This window comes from Phodopus roborovskii, unplaced genomic scaffold, assembly GCF_943737965.1.
Source record: "Phodopus roborovskii unplaced genomic scaffold, PHOROB, whole genome shotgun sequence".
Lineage (NCBI taxonomy): Eukaryota > Metazoa > Chordata > Mammalia > Rodentia > Cricetidae > Phodopus > Phodopus roborovskii.
In genome coordinates, this window is record NW_026126549.1 from 644,119 (window position 1) to 656,824 (window position 12,706).

The 12,706-nt window shown below is 46.4% G+C and overlaps 1 protein-coding gene across 3 annotated transcripts in view; it reads left to right on the top strand.

Annotated features, from left to right (window-relative positions):
• Positions 1-310: 310 nt before the first annotated feature.
• Positions 311-12,706, top strand: part of LOC127234245 (protocadherin gamma-C4) — an 87,090-nt gene continuing 74,694 nt past the window's right edge. Inside the window, exon 1 of one of the 3 annotated variants that reach the window (XM_051201114.1) lies at positions 311-2,902. In XM_051201114.1, the coding sequence (XP_051057071.1) occupies positions 482-2,902 (2,421 nt within the window). In that variant the 5' untranslated portion in view covers positions 311-481. Of the gene's footprint in view, positions 2,903-4,077; positions 6,236-9,326; positions 11,763-12,706 lie in introns of those variants that run through there. The other 2 variants (XM_051201116.1, XM_051201115.1) reach the window with 2 other exon arrangements.

Sequence of the window (12,706 nt, forward strand, 5' to 3'; positions counted from 1 at the left end):
GGATCTGTGAACCTTCCCCTTTACTTTGTTTCATGCCTTTTTATTTGAAGGAAATAGTCATTCAAACTACCCAACATGAGTATGTTTTTTACAAATTAAACACAATATTTAATATTAAAATTTTCCCCGATGAAAACAAAACCGATGAGGAACAAAATTCAAATCTTTTAGCTATCAACTTGCCCTTATATACGATTCCTCAAAATATGAAACGCCAGACTGCAATTCCAATCAAAGCCTCTGGGCGCCGCTGTCGGCCAGTGCAGCACAAGCTCCCGGGATCCCTCAGTATCTGGGCTGGAATTTCCTGCACTGAAAGGAACACACTCCAAGGGGAACTCTCACTCACAGACACTAAGACACCGATTCCCAGCCCCAAACTGGGGTCCGGCTGTCCAGGGACGAATGCATCTCTGCCTCAGAAGACTGCACTCTCTCCTACTGTGAAGATCCGAAGACCCAGAGAGAACCCGAGCCAGCAATGGGAGGGAGCTGCGCGCAGGGACAGCGCCCTGGCCGCCCGCAGGTACTGTTTACCCTGCTGCTGCCTTTGTTCTGTCCCGCGCTGGGCCAGCTGGTCCGCTACTCCATCCCGGAGGAGCTGGACCGCGGCTCTGTGGTGGGGAACCTCGCCAAGGATCTGGGGCTCGGTGTTCTGGAAGTGTCGTCTCGGAAGCTGAGGGTTAGCGCTGAGAAGCTGCACTTCAGCGTGGACGCGGAGAGAGGGGACTTACTGGTGAAGGACCGCATAGACCGCGAGCAGATATGCAGAGAGAGGAGAAGGTGTGAGCTGCAGTTAGAAGCTGTACTGGAAAACCCCTTGAATATTTTTCATGTCGTGGTAGAGATTGAGGATGTTAACGACCATGCTCCTCAATTCCCCAAAGATGAAATAAACCTAGAAATAAGTGAATCCGTCAACCCAGGGATGAGAACAATTCTGGAATCTGCGAAAGATCCTGATATTGGTGTGAATTCACTGAGCAGATATCAGCTAAGTCCTAACGAGTATTTCTCATTGTTGGTGAAAGACAATCCTGATGGTAGCAAATACCCAGAATTAGAATTGCAAAAGACGCTGGACCGAGAAACGGAGAGCATGCACCAGTTGGTGCTGACAGCTGTAGATGGTGGAGACCCGCCCCGAAGTGGTACCACTCAGCTCCGAATTCGAGTGGTGGATGCCAACGATAACCCTCCAGTGTTCAGTCAAGATGTGTACAGAGTCCGCCTTCGAGAAGATGTACCTCTGGGAACTGCGGTTCTAAGGCTAAGGGCCACGGATCAGGATGAGGGCAGCAATGCAGAGTTCACATACTCCTTCCTGGGTGTGGCTAACAAGGCCCAGCACGTGTTCTCTCTGGATTCTGTAACTGGAGACATTGTAACTCACCAGCCCTTGGATTTTGAAGAAGCAGAAAGATATACGATTGATGTGGAGGTAAAGGACCGAGGATCTCTTTCTTCACAGTGTAAAGTAATTATAGAAGTTCTAGACGAAAACGACAACCGCCCAGAAATAATCATCACTTCCCTCTCTGATCAGATTTTGGAGGATTCTCCTTTTGGAACGGTCGTGGCCCTCTTCAAAGTAAGGGATCGAGATTCTGCAGAAAACGCAGAAGTCACGTGCAGTTTAAGCGTAGACAGTCCATTTAAGATTCATTCTTCTTCCAATAATTACTACAAATTAATAACAGATAGCATCCTAGACCGGGAACAGACCCCGGAGTACAACGTTACTATCACAGCCACAGATAGGGGCAAGCCTCCTCTTTGCTCCAACACAACCATTACTCTGCATGTTGCTGATGTCAACGACAACGCGCCTGTTTTCCAACAGCCCGCTTATCTAGTAAACGTACCAGAAAACAACCAGCCTGGAACCTCCATAACCCAAGTCAAAGCGTGGGATCCAGATCTGGGACCAAATGGTCTCATCTCCTACTCCATCATAGCCAGCGATCTAGAGCCAAGAGCTCTGTCCTCCTACGTGTCGGTGAACCAGGACAGTGGAGTGGTGTTCGCTCAGCGCGCCTTCGACCACGAGCAGCTGCGCTCCTTCCAGCTCACACTGCAGGCGCGCGACCAGGGCTCGCCTCCACTCAGCGCCAACGTGAGCATGCGCGTGCTGGTGGGCGACCGCAACGACAACGCGCCACGCGTGCTGTACCCCACGCTCGAGCCCGACGGCTCCGCGCTCTTCGACATGGTGCCTCGCGCCGCCGAGCCCGGATACCTGGTCACCAAAGTGGTGGCGGTGGACGCAGACTCTGGACATAATGCCTGGCTGTCGTACCACGTGCTGCAGGCCAGCGATCCCGGGCTCTTCAGCCTGGGGCTGCGCACTGGCGAGGTGCGCACAGCGCGTGCCTTGGGCGACAGGGACGCGGCCCGGCAGCGCCTTCTGGTCGCTGTACGGGATGGTGGACAACCGCCTCTCTCTGCCACTGCTACATTGCTCCTGGTTTTCGCAGACAGCCTACAAGAAGCGTTGCCGGACCTTGTCGATCATCCCACCCCTTCTGACTCCCAGAGTGAGCTGCAGTTTTACCTAGTGGTGGCCTTGGCCTCGGTCTCAGTGCTTTTTCTCCTGGCAATAATTTTGGCCATTGCTTTGCGCTTGCGTCAGTCTCCCAGCCCTTCAAACACTGGCTGCTTGGGGTCAGTTCTAGGCTCCAAGTCTCGACCTGTACTTCCACCCAACTACAGTGAAGGGACATTGCCCTATGCCTATAATGTGTGTGTGTCTGGAGAGCAAGCTAAGCCAGACTTTAATTTTCTCACATCTGTTGGTAATTATTCAGCCACACAAGATATTCTCAACAAAGATAGCTCCTCGGCACTGTTGGCTAGTATTTTAACTCCTAGTGTTGAAGCAGACGAGAAGATCTTTAACCAGGTATTTAATATTATGCTTTTTATATGCCTGTACGCCAATGTACTCCAATGTAGTACTGCTATTTTAAGGGTTTGGTTTGGTTTTGAGAGATAAGTCTATGTAGTCCTGGTTGTCCTGGGATTCACTGTGTAAACCAGGCTGGCCTATCTGCCCCTGCTTCCTGAGTTCTGGGAATAAGAGGCAAGCCACCTAGTGGGATCTGATTTGAAAGTTAAAGCTCCTATGAGATATCTAGGCCAAACTCATGGGTATCACAGTGTTTGGAAGGGATGTGGGAGTGTGACTCAGTGACAAAATGCATGTGCCTCATCTGGAATATGCCCAGTTCTATCCAGCACACCTAACAAATGGTTTGCAGTGGTTAATTACACTACTATCCAAACATATTTAATTCTTAAAAATTGTTTGAGGGTTGAGAGTGTAGTATGCTCTAGGTCCTGGCTTTTATTACTAATTCTCCTCCCTGTCCTCCTGCCTCTAACACATAGAAGTATATGAAATTAAATGAGAGCCATAATGCTATTTAAAGTTTGAACAAACCATCTGTCTTTATTTTTCTCATTAAAAAAACAAAATAACTTATTAAAAAACAACAGCAACATTAGTGGGGACTGGAGAGGTGGCTTGGTGTTTAAGATCGCTGCTGTTCTTTGGAAGGACCCAAGTTCAGTTCCCAGCACCCACAACTGGTGGCTTACAACTGCTTGTAACTCCAGTTCACCTTCTGAGCTTCACGTGAGCCCACACTCACTTGTGCACATACTCACAAGGACACACGCGCGCACACACACATAATTAAAGTAAACTTGGAGGAAACGTATTAAGAATAATAGCCATGCATCCTACCTGAGGATTTTGCGGACCGTGCTGTTTTCACATCCACAAATGTCATGTCTCTTCCATCACTAAAATCAGTTGGAATCAACTAATCAGTGAATTTCACTTCCAGTAGTATTTTGAAACCTTTTAGTTAAACAAGTCCATTTAATACCTACCCTTTTCATAAGTGTGCTCGATAAATTGTACATCACATAACTATTGTTGGCGGTTTTCAACTTCATAAGTGTGTATGATCCACGGAAAAGGTGAGTGTGACAATTTCTTCTGCGACACCTGGTTTTTCTTGATGTTGTAATAATAAGATTGGGCTCTAGGCGCCGCTGTTGACCAATCAGGGAATGGGAGGACAAAGCTATTGAGTCCTCCTGAACCTCTACCACACAAAGCTGAAAGGGATGGATACTCACGCATCCTTATTCTGAAAATAAGAACACCTCCGTTCGGTTTGGAATATATTTTGGATGCGGACAGCCTGGAACCTCGTAGATACAAAAGCTGACTCAGAAAATAAAAATAAAAATAAAACGGCGCCAAGACCCCACGGAACTGTGCTCACACGGGGACATGGCGAATCAGCCTCAGAGCCTGAACCGCAGCGGGCTGGTCGGGTTGTGCATTTTCCTGGGAACCTTGCTGACGTTTGGGACCGGGCAGATCCGATACTCGGTGCCAGAAGAGACAGATAAAGGCTTCTTCGTGGGCAACATCTCCAAAGACCTGGGCCTGGAGCCCTGGGAGGTCGCGGAACGAGGAGTCCGCATCGTCTCCAAAGGCAAAACGCAGCTTTTCGCTCTGAGTCCGCGAGGCGGCAGCTTAGTCACAGCAAGTAGGATTGACCGTGAGGAACTGTGCGATACGTTGCCCTCCTGCTTGCTAAATTTGGAGATTCTCGTGGAGGACACCCTGAAAATTTACGGAGTGGAGGTGGAAATAACGGACATTAATGATAACGCCCCCAGCTTCCGGGAAGAGGAGGTGGAGATCAAAGTCAGCGAGCACACTAGTCCTGGGTCGCGATTTCCTCTTCCTAATGCTAGGGATCCAGATGCGGGGATGAACTCCCTCCAGAGCTACCAGCTCAGCCCTAGTGGTTACTTTTCCTTGCAGGTGAGAGGCGGAACTGATGGGGACAAGAATCCAGAACTTGTGCTGGAGGAAGGCCTGGATCGGGAGAAAGAGGCTTCCCACCACCTCCGCCTCACAGCCTTAGATGGAGGAGATCCCATCCGAAAGGGCACGGTTCCCATTCGCGTGGTGGTCCTCGATGTAAATGACCACATCCCAAAGTTTACACAGTCTGTATATAGAGTGAGTATTCCCGAAAACCTCAGCTCTGGAACTCGGGTGCTCGTGGTAAACGCCACAGACCCAGACGAGGGTATCAACGGGGAAGTGGTGTACTCATTCCGGAAAATGAAAAACAAAGCTTCTGAAATTTTTCAATTGAATTCTCAAACCGGGGAAGTTCTAGTCGGAAAGCCTCTGGATTTTGAAAAATACAGATTCTATGAGATGGAAATTCAAGGCCAAGATGGTGGGGGACTGTTTAGCACCGCCACGCTGCTGATCACAATTATGGATGTGAACGATAATACTCCAGAGATAACTGTCACCTCTTCCATTAACTCAGTGCCGGAAAATTCTCCTTCCGGTACAGTAATCGCTCTTTTAAACATTCAAGATCAAGACTCTGGAGAAAACGGTGAGGTCACTTGCTTCATTCCTAATGGTCTTCCTTTTAAGTTAGAAAAGACGTATGGAAATTACTATAAGTTGATAACAAATAGTGAACTGGACCGGGAGCAGGTGGAGAGCTACAATATTACATTAACAGCCAAAGATCAGGGAAGTCCACCCCTGTCTACAGAAACTCACCTCCTGCTCCAAGTGGCAGATGCCAACGACAACCCTCCAGTTTTCACTCACCCCTCTTACTCTGCCTATATTCCTGAAAACAACCCCAGAGGCTCTTCCGTCTTCTCAGTGACCGCAGTTGATAGGGATAGCAGGGAAAATGCCCAGGTCACTTACTCTCTGGCTGAGGACACCATCCAGGGAACACCTCTGTCCTCTTATGTTTCTATCAACTCAGACACGGGTGTGCTGTATGCCCTGCAATCCTTCGACTATGAGCAGTTCCAAACCCTACAACTGGGAGTGACTGCTAGTGACAACGGAGATCCACCATTAAGCAACAATATTTCACTGACCCTGTACGTGCTGGACCAGAACGACAACACTCCAGAGATCCTGTACCCCTCTCTCCCTACTGATGGTTCCACTGGTGTGGAATTGGCTCCCCGTTCTGCAGAACCGGGTTATTTAGTGACCAAGGTGGTGGCAGTGGACAGAGACTCAGGACAGAACGCCTGGCTGTCCTACCGTCTGCTCAAGGCCAGCGAGCCAGGGCTCTTCTCCGTTGGACTGCACACAGGGGAGGTGCGCACCGCCCGCGCCATGATGGACAAAGATGCTCTCAAGCAGAGCCTCGTGGTAAGTGTGCAGGATCACGGCCAACCTCCCCTGTCTGCCACTGTCAGGCTCACTGTGGCGGTGGCTGACAGCATCCCAGACGTTCTGGAGGACTTGGTTGGTCTGGAGACTCCCGCCAATCCAGATGAGTCAGGTCTCACTCTCTACCTAGTGGTAGCCATCACTGCAGTCTCTTGCATCTTCCTCATCTTTGTCGTGGTACTTCTGGCTCTCAAGATTAGGCGCTGGCACTCCTCGCGTCTGCTACAGGCTGCCAGCGGATTGGCTGGGATGCCTCCTTCGCATTTTGTGGGCGTGGACGGGGTGCGCACTTTTCTCCAGACCTATTCTCACGAGGTTTCGCTCACTGCAGACTCGAGGAAGAGTCACCTCATCTTTCCGCAGCCCAACTATGCAGACACGCTCATTAGCCAGGAGAGCTGTGGCAAAAGCGAGCCTCTTCTGATAGCTGAAGGCTCAGCTATCGTTTTAGGCAAATGTGACCCGACGGATATTCAGGTGAGATGTATTTCTTTGCCTCCCAATTGTTGCTGTTTTGGCACAAGTCTTGAAGGGGCTTTTGCTGAGCTGGTTATGAAAATTAGACTTGAGCGGGCATAATTAGTCCATACATATTTAGAAGAACACTTAGCGTTGGTTTGTGTGCCTTACCATCATCAGATTAACAGCTTTTTTTTCCCCAGAAGGGCCTTGTCAAAGTCAATTTGAGGTACTTGTATATTTTCTTTTGATTTTAAAGCGCTAGATCGATTATCTTCGCTTGCTTTGTAGTGCGTTAACTTCAGTATTGTGTGACTATCATCGTAATTGGTGACTCAATGTAAACTAATTGTGATTCAGTTCGATGATTCACAAACAGATTTTATTTCAATTTCACAGCGTCTCTATCATTTGCTTCTAATGCTTAAATTTAACTTAACTCGGTAGCATACTGCTCTATGCAGCTTCTCTTCATTTATCTACACAATTTGTAGTGAGATTTTTTCTGCTGAGTACAGAACAGTTCTGCTTTGCTCTTTGGTGGTTGGTGGTATATTTGGATCCTGTTGACTATTTCAATTTTGTGTCGTGGCTTCATCCTATCAATACAGAGGTGAACAAGTCTTTGTTGGGAGAAGGAATGCAGGACCATTTTCTTAGGCTCCTTATCTTACTCTGAATTCATTAGATTGTTCTGAGAATAACTGGTCTGTTGAGTCGATGTTGCTTCCTTTTATTCTTTTACTGTAGTGTTATGTGTAATGCATTTTCTTCATGTTTTTTTCTTTTCTTGTTTTTTCATTTTTGAATGCTCTTAACGTAACAAATTCACATATAGAAATGATTTTTATTCTATGCTTCTCAAAGTTTCATATTCAGACTTGTTTATATGGTTTGTGAAAATTAGGGATGGGAGTATTTGGGTTGTGGTTGACTTAGGGGCTGAGATATAGCTTAGTGGTCAATCATGTGCTTAACACGTGCAAGGTCCTTGGTGAAACCCTTATCATGGCTGAAAGGTGGTTGTCTTCTTTTGCTGCTGCTTCTGCTTCTACTTCTTCTTCTTTGCCCAGGAGCACGCTCTCTGTGAAGTTTTCCCTCATTTATCCATTTATCTTCACATTACTTGTAGTGAGATTTTCTTCTGACTACAGAACAGTTCTGTTTTGCTACTCTTCTATCTTCTATTTATCTTCAACCATCTAGGAGTATTGGATTCCTTTTTACTTTCCTTATGCTCATTTTGCATTACATTTAAGTATATTCAATTGTTGGGAATCAAAAAATTTAAAAAAAAAACCTATTGAAGCCTTGATACTTATCCAATAACGTGCATATTATCTGAAGCAAAGGCAAACAAAGAAAAGAGACTTATCTAGAAGATTTGATGGTAGGAATCATTTCCGTAATCAAACTCCAAATTCCTAGGTCATGTCGGGAGTTTTGAGTCGAATTACTTACACATTAATATTTCCTTTTACGTTTATGTTTTTCACTTAAGAGTTTGATCTTAGTATAATGCATTGTAAATTTCATGATAAGGCATAGATTTTCAATGGTTAGAAAGGGAATTCTTCTTAACAGATGCCTAAATTTGTCTTGAAGCCAAGAAAACTATTTGAGTGTTTTGAGTAGTACTTATGCTTATGGAATTCCAAACTCAGAAGGGGGAGCACTTAAAGTGCCACACTCAACTAGAATTAGATTATTCAAAATGCCATGAGGCATTTATTGGTAGGGAGAAATTGCTCTGTATTTTTAAGCACAGTATAAACTAGTTGGGGTCTGTGAACTGAGCTCTTGAAGAAGAAAAAGAAAAAAATTGGTCCTGAGAGGAGATTCAGTTAGGATGCAACATATAGTTCATTTCAATAAAAGGATAAAAAGAAAACGAGCTCATATCTCAAATCATTAAATTCTTTTTTGTCATTAAATTCTTAAGGGTGAATGAAAGTTTAGCAGTCTTTGTAATTCATCTATAACTAAAAATAATTTATGGCACTGGCCATCTTTATTTCAAACGTGCCCTAAATAGTTTGAGTGTCCTTCTCTAGCAATTATGCCTTGTGTCGGATTGAAGATGATATGTGTTATCATTTTATCACTGCCAAGTTTCCCCATACCACTTGGTGGGGCTATTTTTCCACGTGATCTTGAGAAAAGACTTGCCTGGTTCTTTCAATGTGTGCGGTTCCTCTGATAGGAAAGGCAAGCCTTTTAGTCTCTCCTTACTGGATTAATAGTTATGCTGCAGATACCATCACTTGGGGCTTTGTGCAATAGCGACACTGGGAAACAGACAAATAAACTCCTTTGTTGCTCCTGTCCCAACATAACTGTGTATGTGTAATTCCATTGAATCTGCAAAAGCTTCTGGTTGCAATTTTGTAAGTGAACTCTGGGCGCCGCTGCTGTCCAGTTCGCTGCAAGAGCTGTCTGGCTCTGGGGCTCTACCAGTTGAAATTGTGAACGATCGATCGCTGAAGGCTTAAAGAGTAGGGGGACTTAAATTTTCTGCTTAGCAAATCGAAGAAGAGATTTTGATATCCTCAAACTTGAAGTGTTTTCTTCGTGGTGGAAGTAATTTGTGAAGCGCCTTCCCTTCACCTGCGAGGCTGTGAGAAGGATGGAGTCCAGCGTGAAACTAGGAAGCAGGACCCGGTGGAGGCAAGTACTCTTTCCCTTTCCGTTCTTGCTGCCTTTGTTCTACACGGGGCTTTCGGAGCAAGTCCGATATTCCATTCCGGAAGAAATGGCCTTGGGCTCGGTTGTGGGAAACCTCGCTGAGGACCTGGGGCTGCCTGTACAGGATTTACTGACTCGAAACCTCAGAGTTATCTCAGAGAAACCGTATCTCACTGTGAACCCTGTGAATGGGAACATAGTTGTGAGCGACAGAATCGATAGAGAGTTACTGTGCTCCCAAAGCCCGCTGTGTGTCCTGCCCTTAGAGATTGTGGCAGAAAATCCCCTAAACGTCTTTCACATCAATGTGGTGATAGAAGACATAAATGATAATCCGCCCCATTTCCTCCAAAATAGTATTGTTTTACAAATCAACGAACTTGCAATTCCAGGCACTAGGTTTGGCCTGGAATCTGCCATAGATGAAGATGTAGAACGGCACTCTGTCCAGAGTTACCAGCTCAGTTTGAATGAGCATTTCTCTCTGGTGGTGAGGGACAAGGCTGAAGGCAAGGATGCTCCAGAATTAGTGTTAGAAAAGCCGCTAGATAGGGAAAAGCAGAGCTCCCAGCTCTTGGTCCTGACAGCAGTGGATGGGGGAGAACCAGTACTAACTGGCACCGCTCAAATTCAAATCGAGGTCACTGATGCCAATGATAACCCCCCAGTGTTCAGCCAAAATATGTACAAAGTCAGTCTTAGGGAGAACATGCCCTCAGGCATCTCTGTGCTAAAGGTGATGGCCACCGACCAGGATGAGGGTGTCAATGCAGAGGTCACCTACTCCTTCAAATCACTAGGAGATGATATTAGAAATAAGTTTATCCTAGATGATCAAAATGGAGAAATTAGATCTGAAGGCCCTATAGACTTTGAAACCAAGAAGACTTATACCATGAGTGTAGAGGCCAAGGACGGTGGAGGCATGGCCACAGAATGTAAAGTTATAATAGAAATTCTCGATGAAAATGACAATGCTCCGGAAGTGGTTTTTACGTCGGTATCCAATTCTGTAACTGAGGACGCTGAACCAGGGACAGTGGTGGCTCTGTTCAAAACATATGATAAAGACTCGGAAGAAAATGGAAGAGTGACATGCTTCGTAAAAGAAAAGGTTCCTTTTAGAATTGAATCTTCTGCCAGTAATTACTACAAGCTTGTAACAGATGGGGTCCTGGACCGGGAACAGACTCCAACATATAATGTCACCATCATCGCCACAGATAGTGGCAAGCCTCCCCTCTCCTCCAGCACAAGTGTCACCCTGCAAGTTGGGGACATCAATGACAATTCTCCAGTTTTCCTCCAGGCCTCTTACTTGATCCAAGTGGCTGAAAATAACCCGCCCGGTGCTTCCATCGCTCAAGTCAGCGCCTCTGACCCGGATTTGGGATCCAATGGTCACATCTCCTACTCCATCATAGCCAGCGACCTGGAGCCTAAATCGCTGTGGTCCTACGTGACCGTGAACGCACAGAGCGGAGTGGTGTTCGCTCAGCGCGCCTTCGACCACGAGCAGCTGCGCTCCTTCCAGCTCATACTGCAGGCGCGCGACCAGGGCTCGCCTCCACTCAGCGCCAACGTGAGCATGCGCGTGCTGGTGGGCGACCGCAACGACAACGCGCCACGCGTGCTGTACCCCACGCTGGAGCCCGACGGCTCCGCGCTCTTCGACATGGTGCCTCGCGCCGCCGAGCCCGGATACCTGGTCACCAAAGTGGTGGCGGTGGACGCAGACTCTGGACATAATGCCTGGCTGTCGTACCACGTGCTGCAGGCCAGCGATCCCGGGCTCTTCAGCCTGGGGCTGCGCACTGGCGAGGTGCGCACAGCGCGTGCCTTGGGCGACAGGGACGCGGCCCGGCAGCGCCTTCTGGTCGCTGTGCGTGATGGTGGACAACCGCCACTCTCGGCTACAGCCACTCTGCACCTGATCTTCGCTGACAGCCTACAGGAGGCCCTGCCAGACCTCAGCGATGACCCTCTACCGTCAGACTCCCAGAGTGAGCTGCAGTTTTACCTGGTGGTGGCCTTGGCCTTGATCTCAGTACTCTTTCTTTTCGTTGTGATTCTGGCCCTCGCCCTTCGCCTTCGACAGTCCCACAGTCCTGCAGTCTCTGGATGCTTTCAGTCTGGCCTCTGCTGTAAGACTAGACCAAGTGTTTCTCTCAACTACGGTGAGGGGACTCTGCCTTATTCCTACAATCTCTATGTGGCCTCCAATTGTCAAAAAACGTCTCATTTTCTTACCTTAACGCCAGAAATAATCCCTCCGCAAGATCTCTCTATGGAAGCTTCTGTGGAAATAAATATCACTGAGGAGAATAACAAGACAGTCTCTGATTCTCTCGCTTCTACTCACGTGAGTTTCAATGAGCCTTTCATCCGCAAATTGTTTGGTTTTCAAATCCTTTTGGAATTTTGTTTTTGTTTTTTGCTTTTTTTTTTTTTGCTTTTGTTTTTTAAAATAGGGTCTTGTTGTCCTAGAATTTACTGTGTTGGCATTGAAAACACAGAGATCCTCCTTCCTCTGCTTCCAAAGTCCTGGAAGCACCGCCCCCTTTGAAAAGAATATCCTAAAGTTCATTATACTCACAATCGCCTGCTTCATTTGCAGTCTTACCTCTGTCCTGTCTTTTCTCTATGGGCCAGGATTTTGAAATATTTTATCCATATATTTTAATCAAACTCCAAACATAGAAGTATTATGATGCACTGCTATTCAAGTAATTTTAAAAGTTACTATGCATTTGTGTTTGTGTGTGTCTGTGGTGTATGTGCCATGAGGAGATCATAGGACAAATCTTGGGAGTCAGTTTTCTACTTCTACCATGTGTGTCCCAGGAATTTAACTCAGATTCAATTAGGTTTGACTAGCCATCTCTTGCTGGTCCTAGACAAATAGTTTAAATTGAGCTATACTTTTGTCTGTGGTTGTCTCTTGGGAGATCAATATCTTGAGCTTGTAAGGCCTTTTCTTTAGTAATATAAATTGAGAAATACTATGTCCAAAAAGGTTCTCAAATATGATAGAATAATAACTTGGTAATAGTGTTCAGATATATTAGGGATTGTTCTAATCTCACTTTTATGTCTGGACTTTTCTCACAAGTATCTGTAAGTTTCCTTCCAATTTTATTTTATTTTATGGCTACCAGTGGCTGGAAGCTAGCTCAGTTAAAGTTGATACTTATGCATTAGAGACAGCCATCACCAAAAAGTGCTTATTCTCAAATAACAGTTTCTAGACACATGAAATATGCAGCCATCTCTGAGAATCTTTTCTACACTCTGATGTGCTTCTAA